Source organism: Lonchura striata, chromosome 26, assembly GCF_050655825.1.
Source record: "Lonchura striata isolate lonStrDom1 chromosome 26, ASM5065582v1, whole genome shotgun sequence".
In the NCBI taxonomy this organism is placed as follows: domain Eukaryota; kingdom Metazoa; phylum Chordata; class Aves; order Passeriformes; family Estrildidae; genus Lonchura; species Lonchura striata.
Window position 1 is genome coordinate 4,989,758 of NC_140728.1, and position 18,245 is coordinate 5,008,002.

Below are 18,245 nucleotides of genomic sequence, written 5' to 3' on the forward strand. Positions count from 1 at the left end.
TGGGTGACACTTCCTGTGGTTATCCCAGCCCTGGAGAGGAATTTGGGACAAGTATCCCACAAATCTCCCTGCTCCACGTCCCCACCAGCAGATCCCCTATTCCCAAGCTCAGGAACATCATGGCAATGGGATTCCCAACCTTCCAGACACCTTTTCCAGCTGCCTCTGGAGCAGAGCCGGGATTGTGGGGATCTGCACCCCAAGGAAGAACAGCCAAGAGCCCCAGATCCCCCCAGCACCCCAAATCCTTGGGATTCACATCCCTCTCCACATCCAAAGCTCCAGCATTCCCAACCAGGTCATTCCAGGGAGGAACTCTGAGGCAGCCACAAGGAAAAGGACAGAGGGGAAGAATTGTTACCCCCAGTTCATTAATTATTGAGTTAATTAAGGCCTGGGTTGGAGTCCAGGTCTGCACAGAGGTGGGAGGGGGGGATTGGAATCTTCTGGAGCCAGGAGGTTTTCCAGGGAATGTTACAACACAAGCAGCAGTAAGTTTCTCCTGTGCACACACAAAATGAGGGACAGAATGGGATTGTGCAGATAAAATCCCATTTTCCTGATGGAACAACTCTTAAGATCCCATATCCCGGAATGAAGATGACCAGTGGGGAATCCAGAAGCCCAGGAAAACTCTCCACTGGAATTCCCTTTGTCTCTGTCCTATTTCTTGTCCCCTCCCTTCCAGGTGGTTGATGCTGCTCCCCCCGAAGCTGATTTTGCTGACGATCCCTTTTCCCAGCCATTTTTCCAAGTATTCCCAGACTTTCCAGCCCATTCCAGCACTTCCTCCCAGGCAGATTCCACTGCTGAGCCTTTCCCAGCCCCTCAGCCTCCTCCAAACCCTCCTGCTCCCGATGCCAGGATCCCAATTCCCTTGGCTGTGCCTTGGCCTGGCACATCCCACCCTTCTCTGGCTCTCCCTGTTCCCAGCTGGCAACGCCCTCCTTGTCCCCAAAAGTCCCTGCGGGATGGGAATTGTGCCCTGGACTGTGCCAAGCCCCGAGGGAGCTCCGGCTCCGCAGGGATTTCACTCCAGGACACGGTGGGGACAGCAAGGGACATTCCCGGAGGTGACCCCGCACAACCCCTGCCCCAAAAGCAGCAGGAAGGGCAGGAAGGGAATCCTGTCTGGGACAGCTCCGGATCTGGGAGCAGTTGGCATCCGTGGTGGCTTTGGAGAGGTGGTGGCATTGCCAGGATTCCCAAAACAGCCCCATCTCCTGCTTCCCAAAATCCCTGATGGCTGCCCTTGTCAGCCCAACACATCCCTGAGAATTCCAACCCATTCCCACAGCAACCATCCTGGGGTTTTTGTGCCTGAAGCACCATTTAGGATTTTGGCATGGGATTCTCCCAACAGGCTCAGAATCCTGAGGGAATTCCCTGCCTGGATTTAGGATTTTGGCATGGGATTCTCCCAACAGGCACAGAATCCTGAGGGAATTCCCTGCCTGGATTTAGGATTTTGGCATGGGATTCTCCCAACAGGCACAGAATCCAGAAGGAATTCCCTGCCCAGATTTAGGGATGAGATTCTCCCAACAGAGGCAGAATCCAGAGGGAATTCCCTGCCCAGATTTAGGGATGAGATTCTCCCAACAGAGGCAGAATCCAGAGGGAATTCCCTGCCCAGATTTAGGATTTTGGCATGGGATTCTCCCAACAGGCACAGAATTCAGAGGGAATTCCCTGCCCAGATTTAGGGATGGGATTCTCCCAACAGACTCAGAATCCAGAGGGAATTCCCTGCCCAGATTTTGGCATGGGATTCTCCCAACAGAGGCAGAATCCAGAGGGAATTTCCTGTCCCAGCAAAGGGCAGGAACCTGTGGAAGCTCATGTCCAACCTCTCTGCACAGGAATCACCCAGATTTCAGGAAAACCCAACTGTTCCTCTCTTTCTTCCCTCTTTTTATCCCTGACTGAGTTCAGGAATAAAAGGGAATAAAAATCCCAGGAATCCTCACACTGGAAATGTTCTTCTGGAGACACAGAAAAGAGGGATGAGGATCTGATGTTTAAATGCTGAGTTTTGCTCAGGAGGGACTAAACTCGGTTCAGCCACGTGGGGCAGACCCTATAACCCCAAACCTCCAAGCCGGGCTTAACTCATTTAAACCCCTCTCAGCAGAACTGGGGATCTTCGTGGGGTTTCGTGGTGGCTCGGATGGATTTATGCGGATAAATTTTGGCAAAGCTGAGGCCACGATGGGGACGTGGTGACAGCCAAAGGGACGCGGGCAGGGAATGGGGTCAGTGGGGTTAGGCGGGACTGGGTTAAGCCGGGACTCCCAAAGCCAGCGTGGACTCACCGCGGTACATGGCGGGGGAATTTCCTAAAGACGTTTCGTTATGGGACTTCTCTGCAATTGAACAAAACACCGTGAGCGGCGCCGGGGAGGCGGGGACGGCGTGGGAAGGGGACGCGGGAATTCCCAAAAAAAATGACAGGCTGGGGGACGCAGGAATTCCCAAAAAACGGAGAGGGTGGGAGACACGGGAATTCCCAAAAAACGGAGAGGGTGGGGGACATGGGAATTTCTAAAAAAATGGAGAGGGTGGGGGACACGGGAATTCCCAAAAAACGGAGAGGGTGGGAGACACGGGAATTCCCAAAAAACGGAGAGGGTGGGAGACACGGGAATTCCTAAAAAACAGACAGGGTGGGAGACGTGGGAATTCCCAAAAAACAGACAGGGTGGGGGACATGGGAATTCCTAAAAAACTGAGACTGTGGGAGACACGGGAATTCCTAAAAAGCAGACAGGGTGGGGGACACGGGAATTCCTAAAAAACAGAGAGGGTGGGGGACATGGGAATTTCTAAAAAAATGGAGAGGGTGGGGGACACGGGAATTCCCAAAAAGCAGACAGTGTGGGAGACATGGGGACATCCCAAAAAACAGGGTGGGAGACACAGGAATTCCCAAAAAATGGACAGGATGGGGGACACAGGAATTCTCAAAAAGCAGACAGTGTGGGGGACATGGGGACATCCCAAAAACCAGACAGGGTGGGAGACAAGGGAATTTAAAAAAATGGATGGGGTGGGAGACACGGGGAATTCCCAAAAACCAGACAGGGTGGGAGACACGGGAATTCCCAAAAAATGGACAGGGTGGGGGACATGGGGACATCCCAAAAATCTAAAGGACAGGGGACACACAGAATTCCCCCAAAAAAACCAGCCAGGATGGAGGACACAGAGAATTCCTGAAAAACAGCATGGATGGCAACATGGGGAATTTCCAAAAAACAGCAAGGAGAGGACAGGGCAGGGAACACGAGAATTCCCAGAAATCAGCAAGGACGGTACAGGCGGGAGCAGGGATCCAAAAGCACTCGGAGCGCGGCGCCTTCCAGGACAAACACAGGAGGAGCAGCAGGAAAAGGGGCTGATTTCCCTCTCCAAGGGATGGGAAGAGCTAAAAGTGTGGGAATAGTAGAGAAAATACTTCCTTGGAATGGTTTTCTCTTTGGAATCTTTGGGAAAACCCAAAAATCAGAGAAATTTGGAGGGGAAAATGTTTTTTTTTTCCTGTTTTTTGACTACAAAAATTTTGCATTCCAGATGCTTTTTCCCATGGAATGAACACAGCTGCACAATGATGTAGGAAGGCATGGAGGAGATGAAATAATTATTATTATTATGTTTTAAGAATACAATATGCTGGATGATAATAATAATAATAATAATAATAATAATAATAATTTTAAAAAAGAAAATTTTTAAGAGCACAACCTGCTGTAAAATCCCTTTAAGGTGATCCCCCCCTGGAACCTTCCCATTTTCCTCCTACATCCCATTCCATTATTTTTCAGGAGCTTGGGAAGGCTTTTTGAAGGAGCCAAGCTTAGGGATTAAGGCAGAGATGATCCAAGAGCTTTGGACAAATCCGACCTCATCCCCTTGCAAAACTTTATGGATGAAGAATATTTTGTATGGGAAATTAAAGCCTCAGTTCCCAAATTTTTAAAGGAATCTGGGAGGCTCCTGGGATGGAATTTGCCTCTGATCCTACAGCAAATTTTTCCCAAGGAGAACTGGAAGAGAAGGATTTGATTTTCCAAGGTCTGGGAGTGAAGAGATGTGGAGATATTTGAGGGGAGCTCAAATCCATGAAAATCCACTGGGATTTCATCCAGGTCACTTCCAGAGCTGGGTAAATCATCAGTGTGGAGCCCTTGGAGGCTTCAAACCCCACAGATCTTTGTTTGCTGGGATTTTTCCCAAAAATAAATGTCGGGATTTTCTTTGCCCAGTTCTGCAAAACGACAAATATTCGGAATTCACAAATAATATCCAGAATTTACAAATAATATCCGGAATGAATGAGCTGCCCACATTCCCAGCACCGGAAAAGACAGATCCTCCTGAAATTATTTAAATCCCTGATTCCCTACTCCAGCTTTGCACCGAGGAGGAGCTGCTACACCGAGGTGGAAAACTCATCACTCCCGTGTCCCTCTCATCCCATTCCTGTTCATTCAAGCTGCCGGGAAATCAAATTAAATTCCTCCCGCCAGCATTCAGGAGCGCCTGGTGCTTCCCAAAAAACTGCCAGCACCTCCCATTCCTGGGAATGCTGGGGATGGGTGGGAGCTCCTGCCCACTGGTGGTTGATATCCATGGAGGATTTTGTCCCCTCGAGCCCCTGTGACAGCTCAGGGTCCTCGTGTCCCTCAGATTGGCCCCATTCCCTCTTACAGAAGCACCAGGATTTCCTTTTCCTTCAGGAATTCTCATTCCCAGAGGAAAACGTGCCCTGGAAGGGCCCAGAGACAACGGAAAGGCTCCGGAGAGAGTCCCCGGTGTCCCCTCATCGGCGCTTGGTGGGGACACCCATCCCGAGTGTCCCACCGGATTCCAGAGGCTCCCACCAGATTCCAGAGGCTCCCACCCTCCTGGAGGCATTTCCCAGAGCGAAGGAAGCTCAGGAATATCCACAGCCACATTCCACGCTCGTTTTTCCACATCCAATCCCCACCACGGCCATCTCCACCTTCCCAGAGCAGGGAATGATCCCAGGATGTTTCACATTTCCCTGAACCTGGTGGGAATGTGGAAACACCCCGTTTTATCCCAAAGATGTGGAATTGGAGATTCCTGCTCCAAGTCACCGCTGGATATTTTACACTTCCCTGGGGATGAATTTCCCTGATGATATGGAAACGCTCTCCAGCTCATCCCAAACACAGGGAATCGGTGATTCCTGCCCCATATCACCTCTGGATATTTCACATTTCCCTGGAGACAGTAGGAATGCTCCAGACATGTCAAAACTCTTCAATTTATCCCAAACGCATGGAATTGGTGATTCCTGCATTTCCCTGGAGATGGTGGGAATGCCCCATATGTGAAACACTCTCCAGCTTACCCCGACCACATGGAACTGGTAATTTCTGAATTTCTCTGGAGATGATGGGAATGCCTCATATGTGCTGAAACACTCCCAGTTTTATCCCAAACACACGGAATTGGTGACTCCTGCATTTCCCTGGAGATGGTGGGAATGCCCCAACTGTGCTGAAACACTCCCAGTTTTATCCCAACATCAGGATTTGGTGATTCCCGCTTCAAGATACCTCTGGATATTTTACACTTCCCTGGGGACAGTGGGAATGCCACATCTCCGTCAAAACATTCCCACTTTTATCCCAAACACACGGAATTGGCAATTCCTGCATTTCCCCGGAGACGGTGGGAACGCCCCATCTGTGAAACGCTCCCAGTTTTTTCCCAAACACATGGAATCGGCAATTCCTGCATTTCCCCGGAGACGGTGGGAACGCTCCATGTGTGCAACGCTCCCGTTTTACCCCAAACACACAGAATTGGCAATTTCTACCCCAAACCACCAAAATCCCAAAATTTACACCCAAATCCCACCAAAATCCCGCAATTCCCACCCAAAATCCCACCCCATCACAGCCGGCAGCCCCTGCCGGCCCTAAAACCAGGAAGCTACAACCCCTCCCTCCCCACTCACCCCAAAACCACCCAAACCCATCCTTACCCCACCCAAACCAAACCACGGGAGCCACTCTTCCCTTGCTGGATTCCTGGCCGGAAAACCCTTTGGGATGGAGCCCAAACTGGTCCCCCAGTGAGCCACTTACTGGTTTTGACCTTGAGGGTGTAGGGGTTCTTCTGCTGGATGGTGTGGGTGAAGTGGAAGCGGGCGTTGCAGCTGTAGTCCGTCAGCGCGTCCTGCGCCAGCACGTTGGAGAAGTAAAGGTCCCCGTTGTGGCCCTGGGACACGCGCTTGTCCTGCGGGATCGGCTCCATGGCTGCGGGAGAGCGGCGGGAATTCAGGGCCGGCCGGGATTTACGGAGAACGGGAATGGCGGAGGGATGGGGCGTGGGAGGTGCGGAGTAGGGGTGCTGAGCCTGAAGGAGGAGGAAGGGACCTAAGCTGTCCTAAATTAGCAGGAAATGCCTTTAATCAGTGGTTACGACCCTGAAGTAGCAGAAAGTGTCCTAATTTGGCAGAAAAAGACCCCTAAATTATCAGTAACGACCCTAAACTAGCAGAAAGTGCCCTTAATTACCCTAAACTACCAGCAACGACCCTAAGCCAGCAGCCACAAACCTAAACTAGCAGAAAGTGTCCTAAGTTAGCAGAAAAAAACCTCCTAAATTAGCAGGAAGTTCCCTAAATCAGTGGTTACGACCCTGAAGTAGCAGAAAGTGTCCTAATTTGGCAGAAAAAGACCCCTAAATTATCAGTAACGACCCTAAACTAGCAGAAAGTGTCCTAAGTTAGCAGAAAAAACCTCCTAAATTACCAGTAATGACCCTAAATTAACAGAAAGTGCCCTTAATTAGTAGTAATTACCCTAAACTACCACAAATTACCCTAAACTAGCAGCCATGACCTAAGCTAGCAGGAAATGTCTTAAGTTAGCATAAAAAAAAACCCCTAAACTACCAGTAACGACCCCAAACTACTAAAAACTACCCTAAACTAGCAGAAAGTGCCCTAAACTAGTAGTAATTACCCTAAACTACCAGAAATAACCCTAAGCTAGCAGAAAGTGTCCTAAGTTAGCAGAAAAAAAACCCTAAATTACCAGTAATGACCCCAAACTACTAAAAACTACCCTAAACTAGCAGAAAGTGTCTTTAATTAGCAGTAATTACCCTAAACTACCAGCAGTGACCCTGAGCTAGCATCCTAAACTAGCAGAAACAACCCTAATCGAGCAGAAATTACCCTAAATGATCAAGACCATCCCTAAAGTAGCAGAAAGTGCCCTAAACTAATAGAAATGATCCTAAACAAATAGAAATTACCCTAAATTAGCAGAGACAACCCTAAACTATCAGGACCAACCTTAAACTATCAGGAACAACCCCAGGCTGACAGAACCAACTCCGAACTACCAGCAACAACCCCACCCATGGTTATTTTAAACCCTACAGGTGATGGAGCCGCAATTCCCGGAATTCCCGGTGGGAAAGGCGCTCCCGACTCACAGCTGCTCATCCAGAAGATGACGGGCTCGGGGAGGCCGGGCGGGGGGTTGCACTGCAGGCTCAGCGGGGCCCCCTCGTCCACCTCGATCACATCCACCTTTTCCTTGGGCCACAGCGGAGACTCTGCCGTGGGAAGCAAAGGAAAGTGAGGAATGGAGGGAAGGATTCCTGCGGAGTGATTCCCGCTGGATCCGGCCCGGTTTCAGTGCAAAATTCATCTGGGTGTGTGCAAAACTCCCCGGAATTCATCCCCTGGAATCCATGCCCTGAAATACATACCCCAAATCTGTACCCCTAAATTCATCCCTCAAATCCATCCCTGAAATCCACACCCCTAAATTCATTCCCCAGGTCCACCCCTGGAATCCTCATCCTTGAATTAATATTCTCAATTCCATCCCCTCAATTCCATCCCCTTAAATCCATGTCCTCAAGTCCATATTCAAATCCATATCCTGAAACCCATCCCTTTAAATTCATCCATCAAATCCATCCCTGAAATCCTTACCCTTAAATTCACAACCTCAGTTCCATGCCTTCAATTCCACACCCTCAAGCCCATCCCTGAAATCCACACCCTAAAATTCATATCCTAAATTCCATCCCCTTAAATCCATGCCCTCAATCCACATTCAAATCCACCCCTGAAATCCTTAACCTTAAATTCATATCCTCAGCTCCACACCCTCAAGTCCATCCCCTTAAATTTATCCATCAAATCCATCCCTGAAATCCTTACCCTTAAATTTATATCCTCAAATCCATCCCCTCAAATCCATCCCGAGCAATTCCCCATCAGCTCCAGCCACAGCTTCCATTCCTTCCCTGTCCCCTGGGCACACCTGGACACACCTGGAGCCATTTGAGTGCTGGATATTCCCCCCCAAACGTCCCGTGGCCTTGCTCTGTTTCCCGGGAATCACTCACTGGAAACCTGGAGGTGGATTTTGCTGGAAAGGGCCGTGCCGTAGTCGTTCCTGGCGAAGCACTGGTACTCGCCCTCGTAGTCATCGGGCCGGCCCCCGCTGTGGAAGTCGATGACCAAAGTCCCCGATCTCCTCCTCATGGACACCTTGGGATCCTTGGCCACGTTGAAGAACTTCCCGTTCCGCGTCCAGGAAAAGCTGGAATGGCAGGGAAAGGCTGGGTTTGGAACTGTGGACCCGGGGAGGTCCTTACCCGTGCTGTGCCAGCAGTGGGATGGGATGGGATGGGATGGGATGGGATGGGATGGGATGGGATGGGATGGGATGGGATGGGATTGAAATAAATGGGATGGGATGGGATGGGATGGGATGGGATGGGATGGGATGGGATGGGATGGGATGGGATGGGATGGATCCATGGGATGGGATGGGATGGGATGGGATGGATGGGATGGGATGGGATGGGATGGATCCATGGGATGGGATGGGATGGATCCATGGGATGGGATGGGATGGGATGGGATGGGATGGGATGGGATGGGATGGGATGGGATGGGATGGATGGGATGGGATGGGATGGGATGGGATGGGATGGGATGGGATGGGATGGGATGGGATGGGATGGGATGGGATGGGATGGGATGGGATGGTGGGAGCGGCTCCGGAGCGCCGTGGGACAGCGGGATGAGCGTTGGGAACGCACTCACGTGGGAACGGGGTTGCCCTTGGCTTCGCATTCAATGAAGATGTTATCCCTGGGATCCACGATGTAATCCTTGATGGATTGCTTGGTGATCGTGGGGGGCTGTGGCACTGCGAGGAATGGGAAATCCGTGAGGAACCGGGGGACATCCCTCAGCAATTCCTGTTGGGATCTCAGCTCCTTCCCCCAGCTGGGTGTGTGATTTGGAGGTTGAATCCTGAGGAAATTCCTGTGAATTCCCTGAATTCGTCACCTCTCAGACCATCACAGTGTCTGGACTCCCTTTAGGTACCAAAAATCCTCAATTCCCTCTCTGTATCTTGGTCTCCACAGGGAATGTCCCAGTTCCAGCCTCCTGTTCCCACAGGGTGAATCCAGTGGGAATTCATCCTGGATCTGCAGCTCAGAAGGGGCTGGGTCAGGGATCCTGAGAAATTCCTGGTACAAGGAAGAGATTCCAACCCCCCAGGATGAGCACAAAGGAGCTCAGACCTGGAATTTAGGAGGGCAGGGATGGAAAAAAGGACACAGGAACCCCATGGATTGGACAGGACCCAGCCCTGATCTCCAAACTGCAGATCCCATCTCCTGGGGTAAAGATCCAAGGCTGTTTCTCCATCCTCTGAGATCCAGGGATGTTCCCACCTCGTCAGGATGAGGGACTGAGCTTGGCACAGGTGTCAGGAGAGGATTCCCGCCCTTCTCCAAACCCAAACCCTGCAGGAACAACTTTTCCACAGCAAACACAGCCCCAGCCCCTTCTCTGGGGCCAGCACAAGGAGCTGGGAGCTCTTCCCAAATTTCTCCAGCTTTTCCACACCTTTCCCAAACTGGATGTGCGGGAAAATTGGCTCAGAAGGGGCCATGTCCCCCTTGTGCCACCACTGCCACCACCAGCCCCTGCTCAGGGTCCCCTCATGCAGTTTTGGGGACAAGGACACGACCACCCGGGGGAAGGGGACACTTACATTCACTCTGGATATTTGCTGTTATTCCCAAAGGGAAAGCATAGAGGGAAAAAGACAGGAGGTTAATTCAACCCTGTTCCCAGCACAGCCACAAAACAAATCCACGTTTTGCAGGCCTTGGAAACCCTACAGGAAAAAAACCCCTTTCCTTTCAAATGTGGAGGAGAAAAGCCAAATTTGGAGGAGAAATCCCAAACGTGGAGGAGAAAATTCAACTGCCAAGGAGAAAACCCAACTGTGGAGGAGAAAATCCAGATTTGGAGGAGAAACCCCAAATTTGGAGAAGAAAATTCAGTTGTCAAGGAGAAAACCCAAGTGTGGAGCAGAAATTCCAAATTTGGAGGAGAAACCCCAAATTTGGAGAAGAAAATTGAAGTGTCAAGGAGAAAACCCAAATGTGGTGGAGAAAAATCTGAATTTGGAGAAGAAAACCCAAATGTGGAGGAGAAAAACCCAAATGTAGAGGAGAAAAATCCAAATATGGAGGAGAAAACCCAGCTGTGGAGGAGAAAACCCACCTGGGATGTTCCCACCTTCATCCCACCTCCTCCCCATCCCAGTGAGGAATTTTTGGGAAGGAATGGAGAGGATAAACCCCAAACTTACAGTCCAGGGGGACCTCGATGGCGCTGACGAGGTGCTGGAGGCAGAGGGCGAAGGCAATTCCGGCGCAGGTGACCTGGGCTCTCCTTGGGATCATCTTGGAGCTTCCCTGGGTGGCCTCAGGACCTCGGGATGTCCCTTGGAGTGACTTTGGGGTGTCCCCTGGGGTGGTGGCACGTGCAGAGGGATCCTCAGCTGGAAATAACCGACCCCAGAGTCACATCACTGAGCCAATCCGGGCGTTTTCCCTTCGGAAACTTCGGGAACGCGGTGTTTCCGCCCAAAAAATGGTGGGAATGGGGCCAGGAATGGTGGCCAGGATTTGGGGGACACGTGGGAACAGCTCGCCTGAGCCCAGGATTGTCCTGCTGGAAGGATTTATGGGGTTGTTTGGGCTCCAGTCCTGGAGTCAGTGCCCAGGGACCAAGAGAAAATTCCTGGGAGCAGTGGGATGCAAATGGAGCCTGTGGGATGGAATAAAAATGTGGATTTGCTGTTGAAAAAAAAAAATCAATAATAATTGTATTTTACGCATTGAAAATGCTGAGGAATATCCGATCCCTCAGGGCATCAGGATGAGCTCAGGGGTCTGGAGCCGTTGTCCCAAAAATCCTGGCATCGATCCAGCGGAATTCTAGGATTGGGATTTTTTCGTCTCCAAACAATCCCATTCCCAGCCAGGGTCCAGATGTTCCCCTCGCTGCTGCCAGATCCCATCCACGCTCCCAGGATCCCATTTTCCACCCAGACAACAAATGCAGATCCCAAAAGAACAACCAAAAGCTTTAAATCCATTTCAAACAGGCCGTGGGGGCTAAAAAGAGTCCAAACAGGAAGAATTTGGGGCTGAAAATGGAGGGATTTTTTGTTTTCCTTGGATTTGGGGGTGGGGAAAGGCTGAGAGAGAAGGAAAAAGTTCCTGGCACAGATTCCTGGGGGTTATTTGTAAATATGGGAATATAAAAGGGCTGAGCCCAAGCTCGGATGGGAAGTCACAGAATCCTGGAATGATTTGGGTTGGGAAGGGAATTTAAAGCTCATCCCAAGGACGGGAACACCTTTCCCTATCCCAGGTTGTTCCAACCTGGCATTGGACACTTCCAGGGATCCAAGGGCAGCTTCTCCCTACAAATCCCACTGCAGTGGGGCCGCAAAAATCCAGGAATATCAGGAAGAAACGAAATTCCAGACAATTCCTGAGCTGTAAAAGCAGCACGGAATCTCTGGCCTGAACCCACGGGCAGAATCCTGCGGGAATGCCCCGGCTGGATGATCCAGGGATGATCCACAGGATCGTGCTGGCCGGGTGCAAGGAAAGGCACACAGGGAATTCATCCCCTGGAAAATGCCAGGCTCCTCCAGGCTCCTCCAGGGCCCCTTTGTCCGGAGCAGATGTGGGCAGCGGGAACAATCCCTGGGAACAATTCCTGCACGTGTAGGTGGCTCCTGGAGAACACAGCCCGGCATTGTCCCGGCTGCTCCCGCCGGGAACGGGGAATTCTCCCGGCACGGAGGGGCTGGAGCTGCCGCAGGGAGCAGGGACATTCCGAGCTGGGGGTGCTGGAATGGCAGGGGAAAAGCTTTTCCCAAAAATCAGCGTTTTTCTAGATTTTTTTTCCTGCACTGAAAGGATCTGATGCCAGCCCAAAAAGCAGGAGAAATCCATCAGCCTCATCCCTAAATCCCAACAGGAGGCACGGAGAGGGGAAGGGGTGGTTGGGGTCGGTCCCTCACCAGCAGGACCAGGCCGAGCCCTGCTCTGCTCCTCAGAATTCCATGGAATTCTCTCTTTTCTCCCTCCAGGATCTGAAATAACAACCCATGGGAACAGCTCCTCTTCCTGCAGAAATTCCCAGGAAGTTCCACGCCAGCACCAGCCAGGACACAAATCCAGCCCCAGAGAATTCCCAAAATCCCTACAAACAGCAGCACCTGGAATGTGCCCTGCTCCCCTGGGATCCACTGGGTGCACAAACCACTCTGAGGAATGGGCTGGAATTCATTTATTCCCATTTCTTAAAATGAGAATCTTTTTTTTTGGGATAACAATGGGAAAAACCCCTTCCCTACACCCCCACTCCTGGAAAACAACCCCAGCTCCAGAGCAGGAAATGGGAAGCAAAGGAAATCTGGGTTTGGAATTTAACAGAATTAAACAGTGAGGGATTGGATTGAATCAGCTCGTTAGGATCAGCAGGATGCTCCCAGCAGCAGCTGGATTTTTATCCCAGTTTATCCCAATTTTTCCCGATTTATGGCTGCAGGAGGAACAGTAAAACTTTGGGAATTGCTGTTCCCGGGGAACATTCCGGCAGCTCCGTTTATTGCTTCGTTAAATCTGATTGAGGAGCACGGAGCAGCTTTGCCACCAGCAGAAAATCCCCTTGGGTTGGCGTGGTGGTGTTGGAAATAAATTATAAAACTTTTACCTTTAAACAACTCATCTTTGAAACAATACCCCATAAACCAACATAACCCATAAACAAGCTGTGAAAAAACTTGTAAAAAAATAAGAAAAACTTCACAATTACAAGTTTCCTCAAACTATTATTCATAAAAAAATTTAAAACCACAAAAAAAGCCGGTTTTTCCTCTTGTAGAAACATCTCATTAGCATTAACAAAAAAGATTTCTCTCCCTAAGTAAACTAAAAAAGTACTATTTTAAGAGCAGTAAACTGACTAAAAATTTTAAGTTTTGTCTTTTTATGTCATCAATAGAAAAGGGAAAGTTGTTGAGAAAAGTGTTCTAAAATATTTTCTCTTTTAGTTCCTGTTAATAACATTTTCTTTATACCCTTTTAAAATTTTAAACCTACTTTACCTTTCTCCTAATCCCATCTTCCTGTCTCACAACAGAAAGTAAATTAATTAGTAATTAGCCAACACTAAAACTCACCGCACTCATCAACACATTAGTTAAAAAAACTCAAAATTTAAAAAAAAAAAAATCTTAAATTAACAAACCAAAACCAGTACAGTTGGGATAATGGGAATAACGGATTGAAAAAGAACCCATGGATGGATTTCCCAGTTTGGAGCCAGGCTGGGAGAACTGGGAAGGATCCAGGGGGAGCTCAGGGCCTAAAGGGGCTCCAGGAGAGGGATTTGGGATAAGGGATGGAGGGACAGGACACAGGGAATGGCTTCCATTGAGAAAAATTAGATGGGATATTAGGAAACTCCTGGTTTTTCCTTGGAATTTTGGAGGGAAAATCATTCATTTCCTTGAAATTTCCATTCCTTCCCATGAAAACAATTAATTTCCAAATCAAAATTTTGTTGGGAAAAGCCCTCCCGATATTGGAATTTTTAATTGGAAAAAAAAAACCCCAACCAATGGCTGAATTAGGATGAGATTTGGGAGGAACATGGAAAGGAAGTGAGGGGGGAAATAGGGATTGGAAAGGGAAAACCCAGGTGGGAAAGGGAAAAGTTTGGTGTCACCCAGGAGACCCCTGTGTCCCCTCACTGGGGGGCACTGGGGCTGCTCCAGCACCATTTTTCCAGGAATCCCAACAGAAAATCCCAAGGAATCTGTGGGGTGGTGACTCAGGGACACGCTGGCCCCCTTGTCCCCTTCCTGATGGAGCAGCAAATCCCACCCCAGTAAATCCCATCCTGGCAAATCCCATCCCGGCAAATCCCATCCCACCCCCCCGGCAGCTCAGGACAGGCGGAGGTGACACGGTGCCATTGTCACCTCCTTCCCAGGGCCACCCGTCCCACGCTGCTCCCAGAAAACCCACGGAGCCGGTGGCACGGGGGGACACGGGCTGTCCCGGGCCACCCCTCCCTGGTGGCATCTGGCCCTGGGATCAGCCAAGGGTTAATCAGGTGGGAAAACAGCCCTGGGATGGATCCGGAGCCTCTGGAAAAGCTTTCCCAGCTCCCACCCCCGCTCCTGCTGCCGGATTCTGGACCCAGGCTCGGAGCAGCCCGAGTCTCTCCAAGGATGGGAATGTTTGGATGAGCTGTGGGATTTTTGGGATCCCCAGGAGTCCCTTCCCACTCGGGATGTTCCATGATTTTGTGAATAAAATATGGATGCAACACTCAGAGAGAGGAAAACTCCACGTTTCTCCGATCACACAGAGCTGGGAGAGGGTTTGGCTGGAATTCCCTTCCCTGCTGGACACAACCACAGCCTGGCCGTGCCAGGGGCATCTGTTCCCATGGGAAAATCCACTTGTGGAATTTGGGACACTTGGGATTCCTCTCCTGTGTGAGAGGAACCCTCAGACACAGGAACAGCAGATCCTGATCCCATCCTTGGATCCCAGACCCGGTTCTCCCTCCTGCCAAGGGCATCGGGCACGGCTGATCCCAGTGGGAACTGAGTGATCCCAGTGGGAACTGATTTATTCCAGCAGGAACTGATTCAATCCAGTGGGAACTGAGTGATCCCAGCTGGAATTGACTGGTCCCAGTGTGAACTGATTTATCCCAGCAGGAACCAACAACTGATCCCAGTGAGAACTGACTGATCCCTGTGGGAACCGAGTGATCCCAGCAGGATTCCCAGCTGGAATTGACTGCTCCCAGTGGGAACTGATTTATCCCAGTGGGAAATGACTGATCCCAGTTGGAGCCACCTGATCCCTGTGGGAACTGACTGATCCCATCAGGAATTGATTGATCCCATCAGGAATAGACTGATCCCACTGGAGTCTGAGTGATTTCAGTGGGATTCCCAGTGAGAATTGACTGATCCCAGTGGGAACCAACTGATCCCAATGGGAACAGACCTGGCCTTGGATATTTTCATGAATTTCATTCCCAAAAAAACCCTGCTGGTGACCCAAAGTTGATGCTCCAGATGTGTCCCACCATTCCTGGCAGGGTTTGGTGATCCCATTCCCACTTCTTTTCCCAGGAATTGTGACAGCCCTCGAGGATATTTTCCACAGGAATGAGATGAAATTCCAAGTTCGTTCATTCCCTGGAGCTGGGGATGAGGAGGGCAACACCCTTCCCTGCGATTTCCCACCATTCCCTGCTTTTTCTCACAATTCCCTGGCGTTTCTCTCAACTTTTCCCGTCACTCTCCACGGAATTGTCACCCTTTGTCACTCAATCATCAAATCCTGGTGTCACCACCTCTCCATCTGCCGCCGGAGCTGCCTCCGGAATGGGAATAAATTAATTGGGGGAAGCTTTTGGCTCAGGGATAATGAAGTTGGCACAAACCCAGCTCAGGAGGGAGCCCAGAGATGCCGCTGTTAAAAATTCCATAAAAATAAAAGGGATTTTGGGGAATTAAAAAGCCAGGTTGGAATTTAGGGTTTCCTTGGAAAAGCTCAAAGGATGGATTGAGCTAGGGATGAATGAAGTGAGGATTTTTATCTGCCAAAACTTTCTAAAATATCTGGAAAAGGTGGAATCCATGTCCTGCAAATCCTTGGAAATGCAAATCTCCCCTTGCCGACACCACTGGAAACAGGAGGGGAAATCTGCAGGAAAATCGTGGAGTTTAAAGTCGAGGGAAAAAACAAAGGAAAGGGAAATTTCAATATTTAACTCCTCCCACCTCATCTCTGATCCACCAAAGTTTCCTTCTGGGAATATTCAATGGAAAAAGCGTGAAAATCCATTAGAACCCCAGAGCTGAGGGAAACAAAGAGCAGGCATTGGGATTGAGGGTTGGATCAGCAAATTCCTTTAATTCTGCACATCGGAATTGGAGCTGGAATCCAACTTTAGTAAAATACTGAGAAGGTTTTCCATAGAGAATTCAGGAGGAGGAAGGATCCCACCTCCAGCACAGCTCAGGCACAGGATCCGGGCTTGACCTGTCCCAAAAAAACCCATTCCATGTTTTTCCCTGCCTTTCCCAGGATAATATGGGAATGTGGAGCATGTCCCACCTTGGCTGAGGTGATGTGGAAAATTTGGAATCTCCTTCACGTGGCTTTGGGAAGGATTTCTCTCCCTTTTTCCAAGCTCAAGATGGAACGAGTGCTCAGAGCATGGAAAAACTGGAATTTCCACACAGGAGGGATGAATCCCACAAAATCCAGGCACAAACTCCCTTTAGGATGTCAGGGAATCCCACAAAAAGCTCGGAGTGGGATGATCTGGAGCATCCCTGCAGGATGCCAGGCCCCTTTTTGGGATTTTCCCATTTTCCCAACCCTTTTCCTGCCGCTCTCCCACATCCCTCAGGATCACATCCCTCGCTGGTGGCCATGGCAACACCAATCCATGCAGGAAAGAGGAGGAATCCGGAAAATTATTCATGAAGAATGAGGGGGAGCTCAGAGCAGACCCTCTGGAAGCTGGGAAAAGGCCCTTCCTCAGTGTTCCCATTGGGAAAACGCTCCTGATTTATTATTAAAAAGGGAAAAATTCCCTTTCTCTGTTGTTGTCGAGCTTAATTAGGAGGAAAATTTTCCTGGAGGAATCCTTGGTGATCCCAGCCCTGCTCCCAGCCCTTTTCCTGCTCCTCAGGTTTTCCAGAGCTTCTGGAGTCTCTGAGCAGGAGAGGAATTTGGGAAAGCGGAGCAGGCAAAGCCTTTAAACAGCCCTGGAATTGTCCCATTCCTCATTCCCGAAGGAATTCTGCTCTGAATTCCCAAACCTCCTGCCTGTGCTTCCCGCTGCTCCATCCCTGCCCTTGGAGGGGAATCCCGGCTGCTCTGGAATTATCCCCATCCCCCACCAGCACTGATCCCAAAAATCCCACTTCCCTCCAAATTCCTGAGGGCTGCAGGGAGCTCCAAAGCTTCTCCCGTTGTGCTTCCCATTGCTCCGGAATGACCCCATCCCACAGGAGGGCAGATCCCACAGTCTCCAAGGATTTTATTCCACCTCTTTCTCCCTTTCCCTCTCCCATGTCCGGCACTGTTTTCCCCTCCAAAGTTCAGGTTGAGGTTTTCCCTCTCTTTATCCCAAAAAAAAGTCTCAAATCCAAGGATTGACAAGAAATCTCCACCTCTTCACAGGTTATTCCAAGGGTAGGGAGGCACCTCCCTTTCTCTCTCCCATTTTTTCCCCCTCCAAAGCTCAGGCTGAGCTTCTCCCTCTATCCCAAACTCAAAGATTTTCCACATCCTGGAAAGGACACCCCAAGCCCCGACATCCCAAATAAATCCCCATTTCCCCCAAAGATTTTCCACATCTTGAGAACACCCCGAGCTCCTCACATCCCAAAAAATCCCTCAAAGATTTTCCAAATCCTGAGGACGCCTTGAGCTCCTCACATCCCAAAAAATCCCTCAAAGATTTTCCACATCCTGAGAACACCCTGAGCTCTTCACATCCCAGAAATTCCTCATTTTCCCCTAGGATTTTCCACATCCTGGAAAGGACACCCTGGGCTCTTCACACCCCAGAAATTCCTCATTTTCCCCTAGGATTTTCCACATCCTGGAAAGGACACCCTGAGCTCTTCACACCCCAGAAATTCCTCATTTTCCCCTAGGATTTTCCACATCCTGGAAAGGACACCCTGGGCTCTTCACATCCCAAAAAATCCCTCAAAGATTTTCCACACCCTGAAAACACCCTGAGCTCTTCACATCCCAGAAATTCCTCATTTTCCCCTAGGATTTTCCACATCCTG

General features: G+C 49.9%; 1 protein-coding gene across 14 annotated transcripts in view; it reads right to left on the reverse strand.

Moving 5' to 3' along the window:
- NFASC (neurofascin) overlaps positions 1-18,245 on the reverse strand; it is an 81,705-nt gene that overhangs the window by 51,735 nt on the left and 11,725 nt on the right. For 8 of the 14 annotated variants that reach the window (XR_014950163.1, XM_085561254.1, XM_085561259.1 and 5 more), the window contains exons 2-8: positions 10,686-10,877; positions 10,080-10,097; positions 9,116-9,221; positions 8,410-8,606; positions 7,483-7,605; positions 6,123-6,293; positions 2,316-2,366 (exon numbers count right to left, since the gene is read on the reverse strand). Coding sequence is in view for 13 of the 14 variants with exons in the window: in XM_085561254.1 (XP_085417380.1) it covers positions 2,316-2,366; positions 6,123-6,293; positions 7,483-7,605; positions 8,410-8,606; positions 9,116-9,221; positions 10,080-10,097; positions 10,686-10,779 (760 nt within the window). In the remaining variant the exon portion in view is untranslated. The remainder of the gene's footprint in view (positions 1-2,315; positions 2,367-6,122; positions 6,294-7,482; positions 7,606-8,409; positions 8,607-9,115; positions 9,222-10,079; positions 10,098-10,685; positions 10,878-18,245) is intronic. The other 6 variants (XM_085561263.1, XM_085561262.1, XM_085561258.1 and 3 more) reach the window with 2 other exon arrangements.